This window comes from Pyxicephalus adspersus, chromosome 1 (assembly GCF_032062135.1).
Source record: "Pyxicephalus adspersus chromosome 1, UCB_Pads_2.0, whole genome shotgun sequence".
Lineage (NCBI taxonomy): Eukaryota > Metazoa > Chordata > Amphibia > Anura > Pyxicephalidae > Pyxicephalus > Pyxicephalus adspersus.
The window spans coordinates 78,609,835-78,634,424 of NC_092858.1; the positions used below are offsets into that span (position 1 = coordinate 78,609,835).

At 38.0% G+C, this 24,590-nt stretch overlaps 1 protein-coding gene across 1 annotated transcript in view; it reads left to right on the forward strand.

The window, feature by feature from the left end:
- KSR1 (kinase suppressor of ras 1) overlaps positions 1-24,590 on the forward strand; it is a 92,912-nt gene that overhangs the window by 32,265 nt on the left and 36,057 nt on the right. The window contains exon 2 of the mRNA XM_072405115.1: positions 6,244-6,384. Coding sequence (XP_072261216.1) covers positions 6,244-6,384 — 141 coding nt within the window. The remainder of the gene's footprint in view (positions 1-6,243; positions 6,385-24,590) is intronic.

The following is a 24,590-nucleotide window of genomic DNA, read 5'->3' on the forward strand; positions in this document are numbered from 1 at the left end:
ATATCGTTTACCCTGGTCAACCATTGTTGCACAGTAGGCGGAGCAGTTTGTCTCCACAGCGGTGGGATGCAGGCCTTAGACGCATTTAACAGATGGCGCAGCAGCGACCTTTTATAACATTTCCTCCACATTGCTGATATATGAAGCAGAGCAAGCTCCGGTTTATCCCGTATCCACCCCTCCGTCAGCTTTTGCACAATATTAGCAACAGCCGTCCAGAATGAAGTTAGACTAGGGCAGGTCCAAAACACGTGTAACAGCGTACCGGTGTGTTGTCCTCAACGCCAACACTCTGAGCTAGTGTGTGGGAAAATTTTCGCCAGCTGATCAGGGGTTCTATTCCACCTGGTAAGCACCTTGTAGTTAGTTTCTTGATAACGTTTACTGATAGAGGCTTTGTGCCAGTAATATAACATACACTCCATTTGATCTTTGGTAAATGTAACACCAAGATCTTTCTCCCATTTAGTAACAAAATACGGCACTGAAGGGTCTTGGACTGTCAGTTGCATTTTATACGTATGAGAAAGCACTCCTCTCAAGGGATCGCCACTTACACATATACTCTCCAGCGGGCCAGGAGGGCAGCCAAAATCTTGAGCCGGCGGCAGTGACTTTATAAAATAGTGAAATTGGATTTTTCTACAGATAACCAGACTTGGAAGAGAATGGTCTACTTGGAGCTGGTCCGTAGTGGACCAGAGGGAATGGTGTAAGAAATGAATAGCCCGATAAAGACTGCTCTCAATCCAGATTTTATATACTGGATCTCTCCTGCTAGTCAGAAATTTGGGGTGACCTAGAATAGGGGACATAGGAGAGGGGAACACATTAATTGCGCCGAAATATCTCGCCACCGCTCTAAGCGTCTCACCTATCGGGGTGTCGGCGTAGGGCAACCGTGTCCTCAACCAGGGACCATGCCGCGATACTTAGCATTATAGGAGACTGCGTGTCCTCTAATGTCATCCATCCTTTAAAGTTGGCGTGTCTGCACCAGTCTACCAATCGGGTCAGATGAACTGCCCTGTGGTAAAGTATTGGGTCAGGGAAGGCCATCCCCCACTGATCCTTTGGGAGTTGAAAAATAAATTTGTAAGACAAGGGGTGTCAGTGTTCCACACAAATCTCAGGAACTCAGGAACGCATTTCTGAGGAAAGAATGGTACCTGACTGACTCTGTTCAGTAGATCTATACCACAGTGTGCCTTATTTTACTTCACACTGAGCATGTATTAACATTCTCTTTAATGGTGCTTACATTTTAGTACAAAATATAGGCACGAACAATGTTAACTATATTAGTACTCATAACTTAGGAACTGTATGTGTTGGGGAAAAATTGAAAACCAATCTAAAATATGCTTGAAAAACTGATTTATAAAAGGTTGCTGTGGTTTCTGATGAATATCAAAATAGATTTTTTGTTGACCTGTGTTATATACAGAGATTTGATGGCAAGTATGTTGTACCTGTACTCATCACAGTACTGGAAAAGTAATTCAGAAATGCAGGTTATTGTTGGCAAGTAATCTGCTGTGAAAATAAAGAATTTTGGTACATTCTAAACATTTCTTGCCTCCGTAAAAGGCATCTGCACTAAACACCGCAGATATAAACCTCATGTACTAGATTCTAAGCTCTTTGGGGCAGGGTCCTCTGCTTCTGTATCACTGTCTGTATTAGTTTGTCATTTGCAACCCCTATTTAATGTACAGTGCTGTGTAATATGTTGGCGCTATATAAATCCTGTTTGTTATTAATAATAATAATAATAATAATAATAATAATAGTAATAATGGCTGCATGTATTGCTGATCGGATGGGTAGTCAGTCACTGACTGATCGATTGGCTGTGTTGCTTCAGGACTGGTAGTTGGCATTTTAGGGGTCATATGCTCTGCCATCTCTTGCTGAAAGAGGGATACAGCATCCTATTTTATATTCAGGATTCTAAGCACAGGGTTCTTGCAGAGATCGCTTGGTTGCTTGAGCAATGAGCAGTGTGTGACTCTCAGGTCAGTTTAAATCTGGGGCGTCCAAACTTTTTGCAAAGGGAGCCAGATTTGGAGAGGTGAAAATGTGTTGGGGGGCTGATCATTCAGCACCTACTCAGAGTTAGTGTGGGCGTGGTCTGCGTGGGTCCTGCACAGCACACACCCACCAGGGTGACATGAGGGATTGCCTGTGCACAGAGTCTGATGTCATTGCGGGGTCCTTGCAGAGAACGTTCTTGGAGTCTGAGTTGGCTTAAGCCCACTATAATGATGTAGGGGATTCCCTGTGCACACATGGGGTCTCCTCGTCCTGGCCATTATGCCCACCAAGTAGACGCGGTTGATCAACTCTAATGGAATATAAAATAACTTTTTTGTAGGCGTGTATTTTATACTGTGGTCAACCTTGCTGGTGGTCCGCATATTATTGATTTTATGACAAAGGTTGCGGGCCAGTGGAAATCTGAACACTGGCCGCAAAACTTTGGACATGCCTGGTTTAACGGATACCAATGATCTTTTTGGCTATCTGTAAGGATAGTGACTGACTACCCAACTGATTTGCTCCAATGAGGCATGATGAATATTTATATCTGCAGTGCCTATTGCAGATGCCCTTTACGCAGGCAAGAAATGTGTCTGTAGGAAGAATGCCTCTAACACTTGGCAACAAAGTAAGACGCATTCTTCCCACTGACACCACACTAAAGGACTGTGACCTGTGTATATAGTAATTATATCAGAGGTTTCCTGAAAACCTTAAAGGTGTTTCAACGGTCAAGAAACACTAATCCATACTTTAGAGGTTTTTTTTTTACCCTATTTGTAGCATAAATGCAGCAATTATTGTCAGACTGACCACTAAATTTTCATGCAGCTATGATCACACGTGATTCACAGTTACTTAAAACCTACTACAGATAAACACAAACTTCCTATTTACTGTTTTGGTTGTATTTACTTGACAAAGTAATATGTTGACAAACATAAAGCCGTAAAACTAGCCTTTAAAATATTGATATGGCTTTGCCTAAGGGTGTTCTACCTATCACATCATACGCATACTAAAGACGTGCAGTTCACATAATTGACTAGCACAAAATAAAAATGCAGTCCAACCTGTTGGCTTGGTTGATATTTGTATTTTGAGTATAGCCTTTAGGTTATTTAAAGAATGCTACTTGAATATGATATACTTCTTTGATACTTGACTTTATTACTAGAAGTACAAGTAATCCAGTCAGTTTTATGCAAAATGTTGTGCTCTAGGATTCATCCTTGTACATTCAATTTTAAGTACAGGTTTGTAATTTCAATGGAATTGATATTTGGCTTGTGAGTTTCTGGGTACTTGTAAGTAGTGGTCTTCTAATCAGAGTCAGTTCTGATTAGAATCTGAGCTATTCCTACTTTGGTTTTTCAATATTTTTAAGTTTTTAAACAATAACATTTTAACAACAGAAGTAGTCTATGTAAACAGATATAGGAATGAACAAGATTGGCCTCATACAGACAGTACAGAAACTAAAAATAAGAAAAAAAAAACAAGGGAAATAAGAGAAAGGGAAAAATTAAAGAAAAGAAAGAAGAGAAAAGAGTAACAGAAAAAAAGGAGAAAACTTCATGTGATACACGTAAAATGTATCGAGAGATCATCTACAGCCACTATTAAAGGAGATCCAAGGCTCCCAGATATCATCAAATTTAAGCAGAGAGTTCATTAATAAATGATTAAGCCTGTCATTGGTCATCACCCAGTTCAATTTGATGAAGATGGGGTCAAGAGGTATCGAGCTTGATTTCCAGGATTTGGCTAAAGAAATTCTACCTGCCAGGAGAATCCATTAAATAATTTTGAGTTTGGCTTGGAAAAAGCCATATTCAGTTTACCAAAAAGAGCTGCTTCTGGGGAGCCTTGTATCTCCCGGTATAGAACCCCAGAAATCAACCTAAACACTTCTATCCAAAAATGCATGGCAATCGGGGAAGACCACCAGTTGTGTAACTTGATGCATCTAGCATCACAACCTCGAAAACACAATGGGGATGCAGATGGGAAAAACATAGCCAACCTTTCCGGAACAAAGTACCATCTGAATATTACTTTTAAATTGGCTTCCACCGAAGCTGAGTTTAAGGTTGCACCATTCTTCTAAGTCCCATAATAAATTTAAGTCCGATTCCCAATCTGTCATATATTTAAGTTTACTCGTTGGGGTAGCTAATGCCCCATAGATTACTGAGATTTGCCTTTTTTGTGGTTGCTATGGATGAACATGTGCTCTCTAACAGGAAGACCTCATAGGTTTTGGGGCCTGTTTGATAATAGAGGTAATAAAGGAGTTCAATTGTCTGTAGCGAAAGCGCTCTTTATAGGATCTTCTTGTTTGCTGGAGAGATATTCCCAGGAAAGCAGCTATTCCTATTTTGGATCCATACTCTGAATTTGAGTTCCCAGAGCAAAAAAAAACAAAAAACTACATTTCAGATTCTACAAGCTTCAGTAAGCATGTAAAATGTTCAAGTTCATGACAGTACAATTACAAAAAGACTGAACAAGTATGGCTTGTTTGCAAAGGTTGTCCCCCTGTCCAAAAGCAACATGGCAGGTTGGTTTAAGTTTGCATTTGTTGCATCCTGAGGAAACCACAAGATATCCAGATCAATGTCCTTTGAACAGATAAGACTAATATGGACATGTTGTAGTTGTTTTTTTTGTTATTAATTTTATTATTCACAGGGCCAATTTTGGTGAAAACCAAATGCAGCAAATCAGCACAAACACCTCCATACCAACCATCAAGCTCAGTTGGTATGAAGGGGTGAGGATTCTAACCTGTTTTGCAGCGCTACAGGACCTGGGCACCATGCAGTCATTGAGCTGTCAATAAACATGATCTGAGTGTTCAAGTCATATGTAAGGTTATCTGTATGGAAATTGGCTGAAACTGGGTTATGCAACAGAACATTGACCCCAAGTAAAGATAAAACAGAATGCCTGAAAAAGATTTAGTCCAGAATTAGTCCAAACCTCAAACTGATCAAAATGCTGTGGTAGGACTCTAAAAGAGTTGTGCATGACCTAATGCATAGAGTGGGCCCAAATTCCTCCATAACTATGGAAAAGACTTTTAAAGTCATACAGAACTAGTTGTTGTTCCTGAAGATGGCTCTATAAGCTATTCAATTATGGGGTTTTCTCCACATGGCTTTTTTAAAATATATGGCACAGTAAAATTTGTTGTGTTGTTTTACACCTTAGGGATAGATTTAAATATTTCTAGTACCTGCTTAGGACCAGATATTTTTTTTTATTATGTCGTGGCTGGTAAAACCTTCAAATTTTTACCCCCAAATGACTGTACTTGTGTACACTGCTTATGGTGGGTGCATTGCCTTTGGATGATATGCACCAACAGAGATATTTTACTGGATTTTCACCTTATTCACTTGGGCATTAAAAAATACTATTGCATTTTATTAAACCAGGGAGGTTGTTTTATTTAGTGCCTTTGGTTTCTTTGGCTATGTTCGCACTAGTGGTGAGGGTGCATTTACCAGGGAACCACTGCTTCTTGAGAGAAGCTACGTCTTCTGGCAGCAGCTCCATTAGGAATAAATAAGAGAGGCAGTGAGCAGTACTAGTACCACTCGCTGCTAACATCTGATAAAAATGCAACCAAGCAGAGTGACTGAGCGGCTGGCAAGGTGCAAACTCCTGGCATCTTCATGGGATCACTGGATCCTGAAGCAGGTCTGAACCTCCTCTTAAGTTTTTTAGCTTGTGTTTACAAATGTGTAACAAATTCGGGAGCTGTAGTTGTTGTTTGTTCCTTTTGTTCTTGTTGTCATGTATTTTACTTACTAAATCTGCCATTATTGTATATTTTACTTAAGTTGTGACTATATGTAAAACTTTTTTTTCATATGCTTTGCGCAGAGTGGAATAAGATTTCAATACCTGTTGAGTTTTACTGCCTTTGAAAATTCAGTTGGAGAGATTCCCTCACTTCCTGTGTGCTAAAAGGACAGGAAGTGAAAAAAAATCTCTAACAGTAACTCTAAAGAAGTGATTTATTTGTCTAGGTGGGGGGATGCTTTCATCTCAGATAGCAGTAAAACCTGACAGGTTTCCCTACAGCTTCAGTAAGCTGCCAGTTGAATCCTGCTCCCTCTTCTAACTAGTGCAGTATATATACAAGTTTTTGGGGTTTATAAAATCCTTGTTACAATTTTTTTTTTCCAGTTAAAATTGATGAACTACATCAGCAAACAGCTTCAGTTGAAACTTAATGTGCCTAAGACTGAAAGAACAGAGCTGCTGAACGGCTATCCCAGAGTCAGTGATTGGCTGCACACAGCTGGAGTAAGAAGCGAAGTTGTGCAGGTAAGTGTACTGTTTTCTCTGCTTTTGCTTCTAATGTGGAGTTCCTGTATCTGTTGGATAGATACAGACAGCCACAGAATAATTTGCACAAGATAAAGGAAATTCGCATTGAGGTTCAGTACCTACAAGTAAGTGCTTGTCTGCTTTCCACTGAAGTGCCTTAATGTTAATCCTAACAATGAACTTCTCCCTATTTCTCTTTTTTAGTCTGCCTAATCTTCTAATAAAAGCTTTTTGTTATATCTGACAAATAAGTGCAAGAATTATGTAATTCTACCAGAAACCTTTGGAGCTGCCTGTGTACAAAGAAGAGTTATGAAAGAGGAGCGGTGATAACGAAAAGGTGTTCTTTGTAATCCATCAGAATTGAAGTAGGCAGGACTGACACCACATTCTTAGGAGTTTGGAGCTCAAAAGGCAATGTGTTGTAATGCCTAATTGGGAGGTGGAAAGCATGTTATATTGTTTCTGGCACATATTCATTTTTTGTGTGCCTTAAGCGTGTTTAAGGGGCATTGTAAAAATGTGTATTCCAGAGACATGGTTAATGTGTTTTTTTGTCTTGATGTTTGTTTTAAAAGGTCGACAGCTGCTTGTGGCACTTGTTGCTTACTACTTTAATGTGCCCCAGCTAGGAGATGGATAAATTAATACTTTTCCTACCCATCCTGAGTAAGGATGATGTGACCCTCCAGTTGCTTGTCCCCCTGCTTGTCTGCTGCTGTAAGTGTGAGTAGATTGGGCTAATGCCTCCTGGGATATGTAATGTTGATATAACCACAGTCCTAAAGATAGTCTAAGGCAGGGGTGTCAAACTCAAATATACAGAAGGCAAAAATTTGAGGAAAATTGTCCTTCTCATTAGATATAAACCCCTTTCATATGGAAACAAAGAGGTTTTGCTTCACAATCAATCTGGAATGGGCTTATAATAGAGAAAGAGCCATAACCTTAAGCCTTAATTTTATTCAAGAAAAAATCTTATGCCTCTTTTTCTATTTGTAGCCTTCTGAGTTAAATTTCAATGGTAACCTTTTTGCACAGGCTAACAACAATAATAACAACAATATTTTTCTATGAAAATCCAACCATTCAAGTCAATGCCTTGGAGTACCAAAGTAAAGTATATCTGAGGGGGAGTGCTGGAAATGCCAGACATGGCCAATGTGGAGCTAAATTTTATGAGTGTCCCGCCGCTGAAACTCCCTCTTCATTGAAATTGCACCTACTACCTATGAAATAGCGCCACTACTAAAATTCCCGGCATTATTTGCGTCTATTAAACAGTCCAATGCCGGGCCACGCATAGGCAGAGAGCCCGCTGGTCTATAGGGGTGAGTGATGCCAGCAATTGTAGTAGCAGCGCTATTTCATTGCTGCGGCGGGCCAGCTGCAGTTCTTATTTAGGATTCCTTTGGGGGCCAAAAAAAAAAAAAAGACGTTGGGGGTCAGAGTTTGACACCCCTGGTCCAAGGCATAGGGCATGTATATATGTATGTCACATCATTAGGGAAGTGATGGCTAGCTCCAGAACCAAAATGTCAGCAATGGACAGAGAATAGAGCGTTTGTGTAGAAAAGGACTATGTGGGATTAGATGGCATTTAATATATTTATTGTGGACAACACAGCAACACAAGGTGGTAAAATGTTTGTCCATCCAACACTGAAAAGATTTTTTTTCTTCACTTTTATACATTTCTAATATCTTTGACCTAGTTGTAAGCATCAATGAAAACATTTTAGAGTGCATAAAATATTGGATTGGAGAATGATTTACAGCAAATTAAAATCTGATGTCTCTTGGTTAAAACACATAAATTGCATCATCTGATTTTCGCAGAACTGAAAGGATCCTGTATTACAAATATGAAATAGGTCTTTAAGATTTCTTGGTGGACAGGATAGTGACAACCAGGTAAACGTTAGGTATAAAGCTTCAGTCAGAACTGATAATTTTGGTTTAATTTGTAGCCTAAGATTTGATACTATTTTGTTCAAAGTAGATGTACTTTTGATGTAAAGGCAGAGACTGGGTCCTTCCTGGTGCAGATTGTGGGAATTAATTATCACTTTGATGCTGTTTAACACTCTCTCCCCCTCCATACATGCTTTGCCCGCTGATGTTGCTGTATGTTCTGCACAGGATACTACAAGTTCTGTGCAATCTGTTCTGTAGAAGCAAAATATATTTCTATCGTGTAAAGTATTCTTGTGTTCTTAGTTTGGTTTATAAATTCTAAAGGCTTAATTTATAGTCTTTTTATTAAAACCTGGAAAAAAAGAGGCTATGGCACAAACTAGTATATGACTGTATTGGCTGCAAATTAATGAATTGTTTTATTAGATGCTTCTGTAATTGGATGAGAGAAGATTTCATCTTTTGAAGGGTGCCACAGGTGTTTCATGGATAACCTTCAATTTATTTTTTTTACAAGCGTTTGCTTTTTAGTCAGTCACTGTCAACAATATTGGTACTGATGCCTAACTAAAGTAAATGTTTTTCCCTGTATCCCTGTATTGCACAAATCAGAACACAGCTTATTTGTAAAATGATAATTATTCAGTGGAGAAAACTACAGTTTTATATTGATATTAACATTACATTCTTGCATGCTGATCTGCAGCTTTTACTGTAACTGATCTTTCAAGTGGAAGTAAAAAACAGCAAGGTGCCTCCCATAAAGCAATAAAATCTACAATAACCTGTCAAGTAATGCCTTCATTGAATCATTGCTATCATTTCTCCTTATTCACATTTTTAGTTTAGCATGTTTTGAGCAAAATATTTTAATTCTTACATGTACAGCACATGCACAGGAAGTGACTTAACCATGCAAAATGGCCACCATCAGCACTATTGTGCTGTGATTTAGGGGAAGTGTATATTTATACAGATATTACTTTTGGATGAATGCATGTAGAGTAACTATTGGCAGTAACAAGTTGGAAGACATGCTTTTAGTGTATATCATGCTAGATCATACTACTGCTTTAAGCGTACTGGCTGAGTATACTCTTTTGAAGTTGTTGCTGGGTTGGTGATCAGTAGAAGTCTAAAGCAAATGTTAAGGAGTTTATTTATAAAACAGTGAATCTGACATTCACTGAAACATTGTTTTGACATTGATTTGTTTCCTTTAGCCACTCTACTGTGGACATATTTGTGGCTTTTTTAGTACTTTGTGAAAAAAAAGCCGTTAGTGTGGTTTAGTTTCACTTATTAATAAACATAGTGTAACAATACAGAGGTAGTCCATATTTTTTTTTCAGTTTCAGATATAGAATAAGGAAGGGTTTGAAATTATGTCAGCCTTGTTTTGTAGTCTGTTCTCCTGCTAGGAAGAGTTACCATTTCTATGTGCCCATTATCAGTGGGACTAAAAGTAAAAGCTGAAATTCCAGGGATTATGGAAAACTTTAATGGTTAAATACTATTTTTTTTCGGGGTACTGGAAATCAATTTACTTACCTTATCCCTCACTCCTCTGACATCCAGCACTCTCCTATTCCCTCTGGCATGCCATGTGATTTCAGAGTGATCTGAGCAAAAAAAGCACTTAAGAGAGCAGCTTTGGGAAAACCACTTACAGAGAGGAGGAAGCCTGTAAGTATTTGGGTAAAATCTTTCAGAGGAAAGGCTTATTTTGGTGACAATTGTCAAGTAAAAAAATACCCTTATTTTGGAGAGTACTTACTAAGTTGTGAGACACACAATACGAAGAAAAAGACTTGAGAAGGAGTGAATATAAAGGAAGGGGAAAAAGGAAAATGCCATCATATAAACTGGTATGGGTCATAAAAAACAACCTCCCCAAGGAGAGACGTGAAAGTTCAGTGAGCCCACCCCTTGGTTTAAATTCACTCATTATCCTCATTATGCATACTCCTGGTAGCAAGATATGCTGGGGTGGTGGAATATTGGATCCAGTAAAACCATGCGTTAATACACTTCTCAGAACAACCATGCCTTGTCGCCATGAGATCCTCCATAGTCATGATGGAGAGCACTTACTTACTGTTATGTCCTTAGATGGGAAGTGAAGAAAAAGTCACTTTGTCAGAGTTTGATTAAATTAAAACTCCTAGCTAAATTAAAGAAAAAAAAAACATGGAAAATCTCAAATACACTGGACTGTGCGAGAGCACATTCTCTCAGGATTTGAAATCATCCATTTTTCCTAGGATTCTGCAAGAAGACCTAGGCAGGACCACCAAAGGCCACAAGTAAAAGTTAGGTATAGTTTATGGTTGTCTTTGCTTTCATTCTGCAGTTGAGGCATGTAGGCTGCCTACTAAGCTGACTTTGTATTTTAGTGCAAGCTCTGCTTTAAAGTATTTCTATAGTCAAAATTTTAGTTTTATATGGGGTGGCAAAGGGTTAGAACTCCTGCTAGACTTTATTACAGTCAAATGTTCTGTTAGAGAGATTTCACTTCCTGAATGGTGAAAAATGGTGTCTTCTCAGAACAGGAAATAAAAAAAAAAGGATTTATTTAAAGTCATTTGATATTTGCTAGCAAATGTTTTGAATCCTGGACCAGATGTATTTCAAGTTTGCTGCATCACCCAGCTTCACTGAAGAAAGTGTATCCTCTCTTGCCTTAAGCTATGTACACAATTCCAATGGGTCTCGCCTGATAAATGGACGAGAATCTGAAGTGTGTACAGCGTGTGTCGTTCATCGTCCGAACGACTGTCCTGGCGGATTCATGGACGATGAACGGCGAATGATCGTAATGCAAGTAAAGAGGGAGAGCACGCAGCACGGTGCCGCTCTGTCGCTCTTCCCCTCCCCTCTGCATAGAGTAGAATGGTGCTGTATGTACAGCACTCGTTCATGCATAGTGCAGTGAAAATCCTTTCCAAAGACTATAATTGCAAGTGTGTATTTAATCAATCAGGGCCTGTATGTACATAACAAATCCCCATTGCTTGACCACTGTTATACCTAAAAGTGAACCTATATGAACAAAGCAGTTTGTTTTTTTACATTTTAAACTCCCCCCCACAGAACAAAAATAGAACCGATTTTAATGTTTACCTTGACAAGCATTCCTGATAACCTGAACAATATTGATCTTTATTTTCTGAAATGTCCAATTGCTCTAAATACCACATAGCGTTCCAGCTGTTAATTATGGCAGAGGGTCAGGTAGATGAAAAACTAGTTGTACATGAAAACCATGTGAGAGAAGATTAAATGTAGATATAGTAAAGAACAGTGGTAGTCGCCTATAATATAAGCACGTCTGAAAAATATGACAGCTGTGTCTCTCAGAATTTGCAATGTGCCATGTCCAAAAATATTTTCTGAACTAAAACAGGTGTTATTATTTTTACATTACAAAATGGTTCTCACTGGTTCAGACCCTTCACTTGAGAAAGTTGCCAATAGAATTATCATAATCATCAAACTTGTACTGGCCAAAAGTTTTGCTTCTGCCTGATGAACTAATATGGACTTCTACATTTTTTGTGTCCTGTGACTAGATGAAGAGATTAAATGTATTACATTACTGTGATTTTTAGATTATGTGACCGAATTGATAGGTAATTTAAATGTAAAAAGCGGTTCTTTTTTTTTCTCATCTGGCTCTTTTTATTTGTTTATCATTTGGGCCTAGACCAGGACTATATTCTGCTGATTTCCTGACATTTTCTTGCTTTGTGCAAGAAAGTTTGTGCAAGTAAAACACCAACGGGTGTTCCATTACCATATAGATAGTGTGGGGAAAAAGTAGTTTGTAATGTTAACAACACAGACCAGTTATCATTACAGCATTAAATACAATTGCAGAGGTGTACTGCCAGGAATTTTTATCCCGACTGGGAGTCTTTAAGGCTAAACTCCAAGCAAGTATAAACGGTACACTTTAAGGAGGAATTATACCTCTTTGGGGGAAAAAACAAATCTAAAACAGACATCTGCCTTCCAAGTGGTCCAACGATGTCTGTTAAACCTTCTACTTATTCCCATCCCACCATCTCGGGTCCTGGCATCTTCATCTCTTCCAGAACCAGTCATGTCAGGATACATACAGTAAGGAAGCTTTCCTGCCCCTAACCACCTTCCGCTAAAGAGAATGCTACTAGAAGTTTTCATTAACAGCCATTGAAAGCATTCATATTGGCGGATGGATTTCAGGAGTTGGAATGCTCCCGCCATTTGACTCCCTGAATAATGATGACAAGCCAGATTTCCCTCTATCCATCTCTGGAATAAGTCTCTGCCCTGCAGTGAATGAAAGTCTAAAGAAAGTCTGACTTGCCTACCTTTGTACCTGTTTTGATTCAGTGAATTGGACAGAGGTAAAGTAAATTCCCCAACATTGTAGGCAAGCAACTAGCATTCTTTTGAGGAGAGGTCATGAGCCGATCATCTCCCAATGCAGGGATTTAGGAATTTTAGTGACCTCTTGTCGTGTGTGTGTGTGTGTGTGTGTGTGTGTGTGTGTGTGTGCGCGCACGCGCGCACATACATTCACTCTTCGGATGGACGTTATCAGATTCCATGACAAGGTTTCCAGAGCTTGGTTCCTTTAGCTCCCTAAATAAATAAAGCGGGTAATTGTTTTAAAGTATTTGCAGCTATGTAAATATTAGTTGAAAGAATCCTGATAATGTGCAGAAGACAAAAATAACCTGTGTACTACTGACCCCTAATGTATTTGCAGTGTGAGACTTTTAAAGCTCTACAAAACATGTGTGTCTGATCAGCAGCTTATGATTTAATTGTTTATGTCTCCTGTACCCGAAATATTTTGTTACATTTGTATGACTGTGTAGGTATAAATGTTTTGGTGGCGCATTAGAATATATTGCCTGATTCCAAATTAAGAAAATTTTCTGTAAGCAGTGCAGTGGCAATTTGTATGTAAAAAAAAAATCTACTCTTGTACAAAGTGGGAAACTTTTTTTTTTTTTTTAATCCTCTACTGCATTATGACAGACTCTAGTAAGGTTACTGTGTTGTTAACATCAAAGTTGCCTGATGTGAAAGCCAACCCGAACCAAACACCAGGTGGTAGGGTTGACTTCCACACCGCATTTATTTTTAATTTCGAAGCCTGATCCATTTGTACAATTTGCTGCCTGATTTATAAATAGGCCACCACATTGGAAAGCCCCAGAGCTGTCAGTCTCGCTCTTGTCAGAAATAAAGCCACTTTCCTAATATAAAAGTATGTGCTGATTTGCCTGATCCTGAGAGGCTCCTATATTTGACCAGTGACTAAGTGGTTCACTTCAGTCATTGTAATATCATAAGCCCCTCTGCATTCAGTTGCTGTCTATAAACATTGAGTCTCCAGCATACACAGGAATGAGCTGGGCTCAGATTCTGCTGAGAGATTAGTCTGACAATAATGTACTGTTGTTGGACCAGGGAGCCGACAGAAGTTCAGCTAGCATGGATCACAAGCAGCCAGTCACACTGAGGTGTTTGAAAGGATTGTTTTGTAGAGACGTTCCAGACAAGAAGGTATGTTGGGTATTCAGGGTGGCTAGTTCTCACGCTTGTCACCTGTAAACTGGAAAGTTATGGAAGTTTTTTTTTTTTTTTTAATGAATTCTTTTGCTACGATAAGAGTCCAGTTTGATTTTCTAGTGTTAGTTTAAATCATACTTTATAGTTTACACTTAACTTTTGCTTTTATTATGATCATCAAAAATAAAGTGCAGATGATGACCAATGATGGCTATATAGTTAGTGGTCAAGTTTTGCAGAGCTGGTATCCACAGTTAATTTTTCTTTGAAGACACAAAGGTTGATTTACAAAAGAAGTTAAGAATCTTTACTGATTTGTAACTGTGTTCACTTTAAATAACCTATCATATGCAGAAAACAAATTGAAAAACGGGAACCTGCTTCACATTAGATAGTGAATCTTCACTCCTCTCCTATAGTAATTCACCTCATTCTACATGCTTGGAGTTTGTCTATTGTGTTTGTGTGGGGTCTTCTCACTCCTCTAGTTTCTTATTATAGCATAAAATATAATGATAATTTAACAGGCTCCCAATCAAATTTTGTAACGATTCCATGTACAACTGTGCTGGTAATAGAGAGCACACTTCACTAGGGCAGCAACTGGTTTGATTAGCATTTTGTGTTCACTACTTAATATAGTTGAGTTGTTAGAAGGGAGATGTGAAAAAAGTTATTTTGTTCCATCTTTACTTGTGGCTCTTGTTCTCTCCTGTGCTCTCCTGCTAGGCACTTACATACCTATGTCATCTCAATTCTTGTTCATGTCTATAATGTGATCTCCCCCATCCAGACAGCATGTAACTATTTTGTTCTAATATCTGTAAGTGTGGTAAGCACCCAGGACCTGGAGTGGTTCTTGCATGGCTTGGATAATATGCTTGAATGGTGCATGCTTAATTCCTTCCAAGAAAAAGCCATACCTGCCACGTCATACGCCACTTCTCAGTAACTTGGGAAATACCTGCAACCATCAGCAAACAAAGGCAATATTGCAAACTAGTCTAGTCATTTTTTTCTGTTTTCAAGTTCAGGGCAATTCAAATCATGTGTTGCAGTCTGAAATAGCAAAAAATGCCAACAAATGGACATTTCCCCTGAGCCCTCACCTATGACATGTAAATACTTTATTTTCATTGTTTTTCATGGAAGCGTTGTCCCTTTTGTCATCTGTAAATCATGGAGGAAGGTAATTATTTTTTTTAATTGAAAAGATTCCTAGACTGTATGATATTGCTGGTTATATATTTATAGACAATATTCGTCATTGTCAATAGGCGTGTGTATAGGCATGTGTAGCCTGTATAATATAAACACACGCTTATTATAATTGCAGAGCGGTAAGAAATTTGGGGTAATTTCACGGTGACATTACAATATTCAGTAGCCATGGTAGCAGTTACAGCAAGGAATGTGTGATTAGTCAGTAAGAAATGCCTTGGTGCTGGCAGAGTGATGTATAGTGCGGAGTATGTCTCTGCAGTCATGTGCAGCCAGCTCTGTATTTCGGATAAAGTGCTGGAGGCAGCACAGAAGTATTCCTGACGCCTTTGCTTGTGCTAACTCGTCAGCCAGCAAACAGAATCTGTTTTCAGAATCCACAGTTGGGAAGGACAGCTCAAGCATTGTGTTTACTGCTCCCATCTTGTACTTATAGTTCTGGACAAGCAGAGTTTTATTCACCTTAAAGGTATTTTTTTTTTTTTTTAATTTGATCGTGATGAAGAATTTCCATGTTCTAGAAAGTTGTATGTATCCATACGGTTATTGGAGTACAATACACAGTATATTGCACTGTACTGATTAGTTGTATTTGGAAATGAAGAAAATTCTTGCCTTTTTGCATCTTGTCTTTACATAGATCTACTGTGACTTTCGGGGGACCTGAATGGTGTATACCCCTAATTTTTTTTATTTGGATTTTTTCATTTTCTAAATCTATGTCTATGTAATACCTATTTTATCAGATTGAGAAGTTATTTTATTAGTGATCAAAGCCATGATTCTTTTTTTCTTATAAATATATGACATGCATGTTCTCTCTTTTTTGTTTTTTTCTTTTATTATAAAACAGCAACTCCCCTGTGATGTTATGTATCTTTGCATGTCATCTATAAACACTTATTGCAGAAGATTTTGTGGTTGCTGCACCTTTCCCACTTCTTGTTTTTAAAGCACAGATCTGGCTTCACTTGTTTGAATAATCGGGAACTCCCTGGCCCCATCCCAGGTTTTTTCTGAGATGTCATACTAGGTTTATCAGTTCACAATGATATTATACTGTGTTTTTTCCTATTAATACTTATATCACTGATTTTGCTAAATTGTGAACCTAATGACATTGGATCAAGTACTTTGGAAGAACCTTTTAAAAGTTCTCAACCAGGGTTTTGTGGAACCTTCGGGTTTATCCAAAGGTTTTAAGGGGGTTCTCTGAGCTGTGGCTGATCTCTCAGTAGATGCGGTCCACATCATTTTGGGTCCAGTGCCACTTGGGAGAACCAGTGGGCATAATGTCAAAGCTTATTGTAGTTGTCTGCAAGGTTGGCTTTCTGACCGCCACTGTTAGGGGGCATAATCACACTGAAAACCAGTGCTGAGTGCTTTGTTTTGTTTTTTAAACTGTCACCAAATTTTTGCCTAGGGCCTGAAAATGATTTCTAGGGTTCATTTTGTGTGAAAGAATTAAGAAATGCTGATATAAAAGATTGGACTGATAGCGAGAAAGGATTCTTTATATATATATTTATTAACAAAGTGAGAAAAAAAAACAGTACAAAACCATACACAAAAAAGCATACAGTTGCCTCTATGTAAAATCTGCAAAATCTGTCAATTCAGTGTAAACAATATTCAGAAAGGATTCTGCATTCATATCCATAATATCAGGTAGTTCTTTCTATATTCAGTATTTCAATGTTGTAAGAACTTGCCTTTAAAAAGTAGCATGAAGTTCATGTAAAATATATCTAGCCATTGCCAAACATTGAAATAATCCTTGGCTTGGTTTGATCACTGCAGTTATACTAAAATCAATTGATCGTATTTATATAATCACATTAATATGCAGCACATTGCCAGTTGCTTGTCACTATGTCTATATTTTCAATGTCTACTTTCCCGAGCAAGCACCTGCTGTAAAACATATCCACACCAATTGATTTAATAGCTCTGTCTTGTGGCGTGTTTGTCTAGGGAATGCAGTTGTCACAAGGGATATTAATATCTGTCACTAGACTGTCATTATTTTCATACGCAGCTGTACTACCATAGATCAAATAAAAGAAAACATTGGGGAACGTTTAGAATTTCACATTTACGTCCTAAACCTGATTGCACCACTTTCTTTTTTTTTTTTTTTTACATTATAGCAGAGCAGAAATATGAAAAAAAATATAATTCAAAAAATATTCATTGGTTTTCCCTGCTACAGCCCAGCTAAAATGGCTGCTCATCTATATCCACACCTAGTTACTGTAACTGGGCTGTTATTGTGCTGCTTTAGCAGTATACTTCGCTGACCTGCAGATAGGAATAAAGAATTTTGACTTTTACTCTCCATATGCTTGTTCCAGTAAATACAACTCAGAAGGAAAAACAGAAAAGTAGCTGGTCCTTAGAAGTGGCTTACACATTTTTCCAAGTATAGTTTAATTTATACATTTTTGGAATTAGATCCTACTCAATATCAATACATAATTTTTTTCTGTTGGTTTTTATGACCTATATATAATTGGCAGAACTGAAGAAACAGGGTCATCTATGTGTGTGATCATTTCATATTGGTGACTTGAAAGTATTATCTTAAACTTTTACATTGACTTATTATTTATACTGATTTGAAATGTCCATTGTTGTGGCAAGGGGGTCAATGGGGTTTCATCCTGCTCATTGCAGCCAGATTTTTTACTTAATAAGAAGATTCCAACTATTTATTGTACAGTGCTTCATAATATGTTGGCACTATATAAATACTGTTTATTGATAATAACTATTGAAACAAAGTGCCTAGAATTATTTTATCATAAAAAGTTGCCTCCACCCCATCATCTCTAACTGTGCATGTGTAGAAACATCCCCAGCTTGGTGCCTATGCACAGTGCCACTCTGGTGTTCTTCCCATATTGTGATAGTGGCAACTCCTATTCAGTAATACACCTTCTAGGTAGAGAAGGGAGCGTGCCAAACCACAGAAGTGCATCACTCAATTTTTCTGTGGCTAGAGCGCTAGAAGTACAGCTGGGTTTAATTTTATTAAAAATAAAATTAGTTTTATTTACTAGCCTAGAGTAATTTTAATTTATGGCTTCTTTTGTGCATATTTGGTTGTATAAGTATAAACTATACATGGGTTACTTCGTATGCAGTGAGACACCTATGTCCCCAGATATGCCGGAACCTAGGTAAGTATTTTTTTTTCGTTCTTGCATTGCTTTTTTGTAATTCCATTTATATTGGAGAGGTTGGCATCTGTAAGTGCTGTGGGTTTTCCATTTTTTTGATTGAAGGTTTACTTCACCAGTAGGGTAATAGGTATGATACAAGGGAGGAGGAGACCTATATCAAAGTAGACCATCTGAGTAATAATTCTGTTAAAGGAGTAGCCATTCTCTGGCTCTTTGTGCTTTGTTCCATTTTTGGAACTGTGATGCTTACCATATTCTAGCTGCTTGAAGAAAAGTATGAAAATAGGTATTGGACAACAAGGTTTTTGGAGAAGGGTGGAAGGTGCAGGTCATTCTTTAAAGAACATTGGTAGGAATCATTGGAAAGAAGATCTAAAACAAGAGATGGTAAAAACACAAGAAGACATTTAGTGTCTCTAAAAGATGATGCTTATGTTGGTAAAGTTAGATATACATGTGGGCAGCAAAATTTTCTATAACATTTCTAGATTGTTTATTTTTGGCATTTGATAATTTATTTGGCTCCTTTTTTTAGGTACATTTCAGGATAATGTGGTTGAATACTGCAGATAGTTAATGTAGACGGAGGTCACTATACTAAGTGTTCCAGCTCTGTTATGTATTTATTTCTTTAGGTATGTATTTCAAATAAAATAGGAAAGGATGGAAGAAGGAGCAGATGAAGGCAGCAGATGAATAAAGCCTCCTCTCCTGAGTACAGGAAATGTTATTCTCTATCCCATCTGTTACTAAAAGCAAAAAATGAGGGAAGACATATTCTTTTAAAGTCCATTTCTCTTCCAACTTGATTCACAGAGTCTGGAGTCATAATAACTTTAATCCGTCTAATCGAAACTAGGCAAAAATGAAGTTAACAATGCCACAGGGTCATAAAGCTGAATTTTAAGCAGTAGAAAAAATAATTACAGGGGTATGCACTTTTTAATAAATTCAATGTGTCTTGATGTCTGACTTCTGTTGTCAACTCTTACAGCAAGCAGCATCCTTGAAGGGAAGAGCAGCCCTGCCAATAAACCCCTATTTAATGTACAGCGCTGCGTAATATGTTGGCGCCATATAAATCCTGTTTATGAATAATAATAATAAAGCAAATTTAGGGTAGGGATGTCCTTATACAGGGAAAAAAACAACTTGGTATTTTTTTTTTTTTATTCCAACACTGCTGTACTGCAATTACTGTCCACCGCACCCTATCTTACATGTTTTCTTGTGATCCTAGAGCACACCTCTTGTAATGCTGGAACACCCCGCAAGCTACTTGCTGGCTCTCAGCATCAGGGTTGTATCTCACAGCCATCAATTTGATTTACAGCTGCAGAAGAATCATCAGTGTAAACCAAGTAGTTGGTACTGCAGTGCTTTTTAATAGGGCAAATGCACCTTTAACCTTAACCTCATATCTCTTCTCTCCAACTGATTGGAATTTCAGTCCAGTTACCCTTTTCAATATATTATTAGCTTAGGTTCACATACTTTGTCAATTTAAGATTTTTACTCTAACAAATCCCTGTTTAATGTGCATCACTGCATAATATGTTGGGGCTATATCAATCCTGTTTATTAATATAATAATAATTTGTTGAAGATAATTCACAAAGCCTATTACTTTTCACTGCAAAAGGTGCATCTGCTAAACACAAAAAAAACGATGTATGCTTGTGCACTGTGATTTTTTTTTTAACTTTACATTTCAATTGCCTTGCAGAAATGTACTCATGTAAACTTTGACATAAAAGATTCTTTTTCTGCTGACCACTTACAAAATTGTAATAAAGTGTTCCTTGAAAGTAAAACACAACAAGCTTGCATAGGAAGGAATACTTTTTATAGGACCTGTATGGATGTCACTATGATGTGTTTGATGTATGTACCAAGTGTTCACTGACAAAATGATTTTTAGAACTGTAGCTCAATAAGAACAACCACTCAGTGTAGTGTTCTCCTAACCAAAGTCCATAGTGCTGTTTTACTGTACTACCAAAAAAGCTCATGTTAGGCAAAGTCTACACGGAAGTTTTCCCCAGCGTTTAACCTGAGGTTAAAAGCCCTTGTTTGAAATGCATTCCAATGCATGCACTCCAATGGGCTAATCTGCAGCAGGATGTTTTCTTGAGGCACGTAAAAACGCAGGTAACCGCTTCCATTGATTTCAGTGGGGCATTTTTTGCGGGAAAGCGCAGCATAGACGTTTTTCAGCGCTTTAAAGGCAAGCTTTAAAACGTTAATAAAAGTGCATAAAAAGGCATAAAAACACAGTAGGAACGTGTACATGCATGTGCGTGTAGACCCAGCCTATGGAAGCCCATTTAGGAGAGCCACTAAAGCAGGGACCAAAGTATAACATGTAAACGTGAACACTACAGCTCCAGAAATTTTTGTTTAGCTTTTATTGGGGTTTTTTTTTTTTTTTTTTATCCCAGGCTTAGCTAATATTGTCGCGTGTCATGAGGACTAGGCAGCAGGTTTAGGCGACTTGACTGATCTCCCTTGCTCCTAGGTCTTTAAGGTGGATATGATCTAATCTGCTTTCAGTTATTTATATCGTATAAACAAACCACTATTCTGTTCTACTAATTGAACAAAAGAAGGCCTAGCAAGTGAATAGAAGATTTAGTGTTCTTAGAGCTGTAGTGGTGTCAGAGGGCTTAGGTGCTGAGCATGTCGGGCATTTGGCTTGTACTGCACCAATAAGACTAATTAGAGTGACACTTGTTCTTTCTGGGGAATGGCGCCTATAAGCACTGTATTCTGAATGCAAACTTGGCTGGCACTTTACCTTTAACACATTTCGGAGCAGCAAATGGCCAAATTCAAATGTGTGTTGTTTTCTTTTTTTTGTGGCTTTCAACACATGATCTATAGAACTTCTTAATGAAAATTATTATTTAGAGTTCCAGCTGTTTTTAGATACCCAGTGCACTCTTTTGAACTAATAAATGGGTCAAATAACAAACGCTTTATAAATGCTGGATCAAACCATACTAAAGTAAATGTGAAGAACTTGCCTAAAGCAACTAAACAGGTTTCATCTTTCATCTACTTGAAAAACAAAACAATCGCACCAGCTTGCCCTTTCCTTATAAATATAGATATTGGATAGTGATTTAACCCTTAGTAAAACTATGTAACTCTCAGCTATTATCGGAGTGTCCTCTATTAGTACATGAACTAAGTGATTTGCTTCTCTCCTAGGGTCCTAGTCTAAGCTGTATAGGGAATTCAATTTAGGTAATTTAACTATTTACATTTACATTGGAAGTACATTTCAAATACATTTATCACTATAGAATGGGCTACATTAATTTGTGTATTTTATAACTGCCTGGAGTTGATCTTAAACAAGGTTTATTATATGCAGAAGTTCATAGGAGGACAAATATATTTCTATGTAATGATTACTTTGAACACTTGCAACAGTTTCCACTTCTAATTAGGTTGGATGGTAAATGTATTGTAGTAATAAGCATGTGTTTTAAGTGCTTTTCCTTTTATTTATTTTTTCACATAAAATTGTCATCTTTTTAATATGTGAATTTTAATTAAACCCTCAATGAAAATGCAAATAAATGTTATGTAATCTAATAACAGATTCAAATTCTTCATCTAACACTATACATGAGAAATTAGTACCATTCTCCCAACTGTTTCAGAGATCTGCCTACACATTTGGCTGCTCGTCCTATTCAGTCCTCATTGTTTAGATGCCAGATTTCTTGCTTTTTTGGCAAAAACATTCCTCTTCGCAAATGTTCTTTTTTTTCCTCAAACTTTTCTGCTCAAGATGCTTTGTTTCTTAGAAATGTAGAACATACTTTTTCTACTTTCTTCCCCCAGGATGACTGCTGCAGCTTTGTGCTTTATTGATTTTTTTCTTAAACTGGCCTTACACTATGTTTCTCATTCCGGGTTCCGTGGAATCCTAGGGATTCCTCCATAGGTTGCTAGGGGTTCCTTGAGCAATGATCAGTTTGTGATTTTTTTTTTTTTTTTGGACATTTGTAAGGGTGGCAGCCTTCGCAACGACATTACTTCTACTGACCACTAATGTAGTGTGAGTTGTGGATATAAAAGTTATAACAGGGGCTTCCTGCACTGTATTAAAAAATTCTGATTGTAAAATCTTCTTTTAATCTACCATCATGTAGTGGAAAGACCTGGCTGGTTTGATAAACATTGAATAGAATTTGTAGGTTTTTTTCTTATCCTACATTATTTTGGTTACTTTAGTGAGATTGTACAATGTACAGACAGGTTTATGTTTCTGTCAAGCAACAGCCCCATTTGGCTGGGCATCTGGGCTGGTGGTGGGAAACCTACTGCTATCTATCCTCTTCAAGGCCCTACACATGGATTTTAAAGCTCCTGTAGCTGTAAAGCTGCGTACACACGGCAAATTTTTCTCGCCCGATAATCGGTATCGGCCAATTATCGGGCGAAAATCTGCCGTGTGTACAGTCGGTCGTCGTCCATCGTCCGACGACCGTCCTGGCGGATCCATGGACGATGGACGACGACCGATCCTAATGAAAGGGAAGGGGAGAGCGCGCAGCAGGGTGCCGCTCCGTCGCTCTCCCCTCTCCATAGAGCATGAACGGCGCTGTATGTACAGCATCGTTCATGCATCGGACAGTCTTTTCTCGTTGGAAAGGATCGTGAAAGATCCTTTCCAACGAGAAAAATTGCAGGTGTGTACGCAGCTTAAGATACTAGATTTGAGCATTGGACACTAGATCCTGACTGTCCCTTGGCCCTCCTAAGGGTGCAGCAGAAGTACTTACAATAAGTGTTGTGGTGGAGTCCAGTGAATGGGATGTTAGGTACCCTGGACAACTAGGCTGCACCCCACAATGCAAACCCCCATGATTCAATAGCTTGTAGCAGCAATACCTTTTTTGTAGGGATTTTTTCCCATTCTTTGTTGCAGTATGGTTTCATTTCATTGAGGTTTGGAGACAGTAATTTATGCACAACTCTAATAAGGTCTTGCCTCATCATTTTGATTGGTCCATCGCAACACCTCTCTTTTTTTTCCCATTCTGTTGTAGATTTGCTGATGTTCTTGAAATCATTGTCCTGTTGGTTGACTCAATTTCATTCAAGCTTTATCTGTTCCACAGATAACCTCACATTTGACAATTACTGCATTGTGGCCAGGGTCCTGTGCCTGCAAAATACCTCCCTCTACAACCATGCTTGACAGTTGATATGATATGTTTTGTGATGATGTGCTGGGTTTGGTTTTTGCTAAGTGTGGTGCTCTGCTTTATGACCAATTCTTTAATTTGGTCTTGTCTGTCCAAAAGACATTCCAAACCAGAAATCATGTGGTTTGTTCAGATGCAAACTTGAAACTCTTCCAAACAATCAATACTTGTTTAGTGTTTTTCTAATTGTGTTGTCATAAATTTTAACATCTTAACCGATTCCTGTAGAGTTTCAGATGTAGCTCCTGTGTTTTTTTTGCAGTTTCTCTGATCATTGTATGGTGTGATCTTGGAGTATATTTACTGAGACAATCACGTTTGGAAAGATTGTCAACTGACTTGAATGTTTTCTACCTGTAAAAAATATTTCTCATGGTAGAATGATAGGCTTCAAATTGTTTTGAAATGGCATTTTAAATTAACCTTCCCAGAATGATGGGCAGCAACAATTACTTGTCTCAGATCATTGCATTAAGTTGCAAATAAGTTCCCAGTCATAGATTATACCAAGATTATACAATATATTTTGGTATTATTAATAATAATATTGATATTGTAAAAATAAATTTCCTTTTGGCTTCATAAACATAACTTACAAATGGTGTTTCTCTTCTTTCTTGGTTATTTATAGTTGATGTATGCAGTCCCTGGCACCACTGCTGTTAGAGATTTGGAAATTCCTGGTAGAACACAGTTGAGGCTAATGGTGGGGTCGGGCACCATGCAAACAAGTTGGAGGAGTTGCACAGCTGCTGTCTAGTAGTTCTCTTAGGCAAAAATAGCCAAGCATTGTAAACAAGTATGATGGGCAGAAGGGAGCAGCCTTCCACCCACAGCATACACAAATGCCTGTCTACGAAAACCTGACTCCTTCATTTGTTCCTGTGCATTTCTATTTATTCTTGTCTGTATCCGTGCAAAGGAAATGGTATTCTGCAGTTGTTCCATATTAACGCACAAAAAGGAAAGATTTCCCTTATTCAGCTTCAGTAAATTGTTCTTTTGTGTTTAAGCATTAAAATCTCAAACAAAGCTGTCACATATGCTGTACATACATGTTAACACCTGGTAGCCTTGGGGCAATGTT